This window comes from Seriola lalandi, unplaced genomic scaffold (genome assembly GCF_002814215.2).
Source record: "Seriola lalandi dorsalis isolate HSWRI2012SDOR001 ecotype SW California unplaced genomic scaffold, Sedor1 jcf7180002054368, whole genome shotgun sequence".
Lineage (NCBI taxonomy): Eukaryota > Metazoa > Chordata > Actinopteri > Carangiformes > Carangidae > Seriola > Seriola lalandi.
The window spans coordinates 20,315-25,314 of NW_019524921.1; the positions used below are offsets into that span (position 1 = coordinate 20,315).

The following is a 5,000-nucleotide window of genomic DNA, read 5'->3' on the forward strand; positions in this document are numbered from 1 at the left end:
ACTGAGACAGAGACTGAATCAGAGAAAGAGACAGAGACAGAGACAGAGACTGAGACAGAGACTGAATCAGAGACAGAGACTGAATCAGAGAAAGAGACAGAGACTGAATCAGAGAAAGAGACAGAGACTGAATCAGAGAAAGAGACAGAGACTGAGACAGAGACTGAATCAGAGAAAGAGACAGAGACTGAGACAGAGACTGAATCAGAGAAAGAGACAGAGACTGAGACAGAGACAGAGAAAGAGACTGAGACAGAGACTGAATCAGAGAAAGAGACAGAGACTGAGACAGAGACAGAGAAAGAGACTGAGACAGAGACTGAATCAGAGAAAGAGACAGAGACTGAGACTGAATCAGAGAAAGAGACTGAGACAGAGACTGAATCAGAGAAAGAGACAGAGACTGAGACAGAGAAAGAGACTGAGACAGAGACTGAATCAGAGACAGAGACTGAATCAGAGAAAGAGACAGAGACAGAGACTGAATCAGAGAAAGAGACAGAGACTGAATCAGAGACAGAGACTGAATCAGAGAAAGAGACAGAGACTGAATCAGAGAAAGAGACAGAGACTAGAGAAAGAGACAGAGACTGAGACAGAGACTGAGACAGAGACAGAGACTGTAACTTCTGTCTCTCAGCGTCTTTCAAGACGGCGTGGAATGACACCATGAAAAGTCGTCTCACCTGCTGAAGGCATAGATCACCAGGAAGTTGCCGACCATGCCGGTGATGCCGATGGCGAGGATGACGGAGCCGATGGTGTAATGGGCGTGGTCGGGGACGTCCACTGTGGGGAAGGGGTGTGGGGCCTTGGACGCCATCGCCACCTGGAGGACAGGACACAGAATCACATGGAAACATGTTTATTTGTCCCGCCTCTAGAGAAACCTGTCTGGACTCAGACTGTGACATCATCCATACTGACTTTAAACACACGACACGTCACTGAGACCGTTTCATCACAAGTTTGATTCTCATAGGTTTATCAGTGAGTCAGCTGATCGACCGTCAATTCAACAACATATCAAAACTGATTTCATGTGAATGTTTCCTGGCTGTGTTGCCATGGTTACAGAGTGGTTAAACACGGCCATGACGTATGATTAAATTCAAACAAAAGCACTTGTGCATTAAACAGTTTCATAAAGACGGTGCAGCAGAGAGCAGGATCCATGCGACTGTGTCTCCTGCAGTGACCCATGAAACACTGCCGTCACAGCAGACATCAGCACGGGCTACAGTGACGCTGACAGACAGGACGAGACAGCTGAGGCAGCAGGAAACTACAGCAGGACAACACGCAACAACAACACAACATACAACAGCAACACAACATACAACAACACAACAACACAGATACAACACAACAACACAACATACAACTACAACACAACAACACAACATACAACAACAACACAACATACAACAACACAACAACACAACAACACAACATACAACAACAACACAACAATACAACAACACAACAACACAGATACAACACAACAACACAACATACAACTACAACAACAACACAACATACAACAACAACACAACATACAACATACAACAACACAACATACAACAACAACACAACATACAACAACACAACAACACAACAACACAACATACATACATACAACACAACAACACACATACAACACAACAACACAACAACACAACATACAACAACAACACAACATACAACAACAACACAACATACAACATACAACAACACAACATACAACAACAACACAACATACAACATACAACAACACAACATACAACAACATACAACAACACAACATACAACAACACAACATACAACAACATACAACAACACAACATACAACAGCAACACAACAACACAACATACAACAACACAACATACAACAACAACACAACATACAACAACACAACAACACAACGTACAACAACACAACACAACATACAACAACACAACATACAACAACAACACAACATACAACAACACAACAACACAACGTACAACAACAACACAACAACACAACATACAACAACACAACATACAACAACAACACAACAACACAACATACAACAACAACACAACATACAACAACACAACAACACAACGTACAACAACAACACAACAACACAACATACAACAACACAACATACAACAGCAACACAACAACACAACATACAACAACACAACATACAACAACAACACAACATACAACAACACAACAACACAACGTACAACAACAACACAACACAACATACAACAACACAACATACAACAGCAACACAACATACAACAACACAACGTACAACAACAACACAACATACAACAACACAACGTACAACAACAACACAACATACAACAACAACACAACATACAACAACACAACAACACAACATACAACAACAACACAACATACAACAACACAACATACAACAACACAACGTACAACAGCAACACAACAACACAACATACAACAACACAACAACACAACGTACAACAACAACACAACATACAACAACAACACAACATACAACAACACAACAACACGCAACAACAAGGGAGATGAAGGGAGGCATGTGGAGACCAGCGAGGCCGTCACAGAGGATTCACAGCTTCAGTCTGATCCTCCCTCATGGATCCAGGTCCACCATGGTCCTGCTCTGTCCTCTGTCCTTAGTGACTCAGTCTGAGAGATGATCAGTTCAGGGTTATCTCCAATAACTCCTGAAATTAATTTTCTACTTGACCCTGTCAGACTTTTAAGATGAAGCCTCCTCTCTGACAGCCGGTGAATCTCTGTCATGTTTCCTGTGGTGGTTTTCATTAAAACTCTACAGACTTCATTTCCAGCAGCTACTTTCTGTGAATATGGTTTAATAAATATATGATAAACATCATTATTAACATATAACTGATGAAGCAGGAAATGTGTCTGAGGTCAGAGCTGTGTCACCGCAATGAATCCTTATGAAGAGTGTTTGGTTGTGTCATGTGTTTATGTTTACGTCAGTATATTATTAATAATATTGTTGATTTCATTGAAGGGGTTAACGTGCAGCCACAGACACGTCATGTGACCTCAGGTCAACTTGTCTTATGTCTGTTGTTTTAAGACAGAAACTAACTATGTTTGATGTGAAACACGTTTTCCCACTCGTGCCACAGTGAATGCAGCATCAGAGCAGATATAAATGGATCAGTGTAGAACATGAACCCATCACTGTTAATGATGTAACACTGAACCAGCTGACACACATCACTGTAATCACACTGTGGGTATGATCATGTATGTTAAATTATACATGTATGTTAAACTACACATGTATGTTGACAGTGACAAGATCAGGACTTTGAGTCCAACACGCTCATGAACCTGATATCTCAGTAACGCCGTGACAGAACTTCTTTAGATTTGGCACAAACACTTGGACTGAAGGACGAACTGATTAGAGTTTGATGGTCAAAGGTCAAAGGTCAAGCCATAATTCAAGACTTCACACACGTTTAATATTTTATATGACTCTGGATAAACAGGGATGTAACCTGGGTCTATCTGAGTGGCAGAGGGATACAACCACTTGCACCTGACGCTCTTTGCGTCCACCTGGTGGTTAAAAATGTTCTAGCTGGGGCGTCGAGTGGCGCAGTGGGTAGAGCAGGCGCCGCATGAGTAAAGGCTACAGTCCTCGCTGCAGTCGGCCCCGGTTCAAATCCCGCATCGGACGGCCCTTTACTGCATGTCATTCCCCCTCTCTCTGCCTCCCCATTTCCTGTCTCTCTCTACTGTGCTATCATAAAGGCATAATAAGCCCCAAAAAATAAAAAAAAGTTCTAGCTTTTAATTTGAAGGTTCAAACTGATCATGTGACCTCTGCTCTCAGTTTCAGTTTCTCAGGTGATACAGAATCCATCGCTGTGACTCTCAAACATTCAGACTGTCAAAAAGTTTAGAGCTGAAATCTTTTTGTCGTTGGTTTATTTCCAGCTTCACTTTCACCTTCTGCTTCACCTTCAGCTTCATTGTCACCTCAGCTTCACCTTAAGCTTCATCGTCACCTTCAGCTTCTGCTTCACCTTCAGCTTCTGCTTCACCTTCAGCTTCTGCTTCACCTTCTGCTTCATCATCACCTTCAGCTTCTGCTTCACCTTCTGCTTCATTGTCACCTCAGCTTCACCTTCTGCTTCAGCTTCACCTTCAGCTTCAGCTTCATCGTCACCTTCAGCTTCATCGTCACCTTCTGCTTCACCTTCTGCTTCATTGTCACCTCAGCTTCACCTTCTGCTTCAGCTTCACCTTCAGCTTCAGCTTCATCGTCACCTTCAGCTTCATCGTCACCTTCAGCTTCACCTTCGCCTTCAGCTTCGCTTTCAGCTTCAGCAGCGTCATCAACCACCACATTCACATGTTCAATCAATACAACGTTCACAGCTCTGCATGAACGGACATTGAACACAGACGTCAATATGTGTTTGTCCAACAACACGCAGCAGCTGCCGAGGACACAATCAATACAATAGCAGACACACACCATGATGATGATGATGAAGATAAGCTCCATTATCATCCTCCTACCATCAGCTGAACGTCCTCAGGTCTGTATTCACATTCGCCACCGCAGCAGGAAATAACGTCGACCTTTCAGCTGTGACCCGTGACGTCAGCGCCGCCGAGGTGTCAGAGAGATAAGAGAGGAACACTCCCCCACGAGTCCTGGCTCCATTTATCTGTGTGTGTGTGTGTGTGTGTGTGTGTGTCTGTCTGTGTGAGTGTGTGTTCATGTGTGTGTGTGAGTGTCTGTCTGTGTGAGTGTGTGTTCATGTGTGTGTGTTCATGTGTGTGTGTGTGTCTGTCTGTGTGAGTGTGTGTATGTGTGTGTATGTGTGTGTGTGTGTGTGAGTGTGTGTTTGTGTGTGTTCATGTGTGTGTGTGGGTGTGTGTGTGTTCATGTGTGTGTGAGTGTGTGTATGTGTGTGTATGTTCAAACCAGGCCGATGTG

At 43.2% G+C, this 5,000-nt stretch overlaps 1 protein-coding gene across 1 annotated transcript in view; it reads right to left on the reverse strand.

The window, feature by feature from the left end:
- opn4a (opsin 4a (melanopsin)) overlaps positions 1-5,000 on the reverse strand; it is a 15,718-nt gene that overhangs the window by 9,121 nt on the left and 1,597 nt on the right. Inside the window, exon 2 of the mRNA XM_023408564.2 lies at positions 687-829. Coding sequence (XP_023264332.1) covers positions 687-829 — 143 coding nt within the window. The remainder of the gene's footprint in view (positions 1-686; positions 830-5,000) is intronic.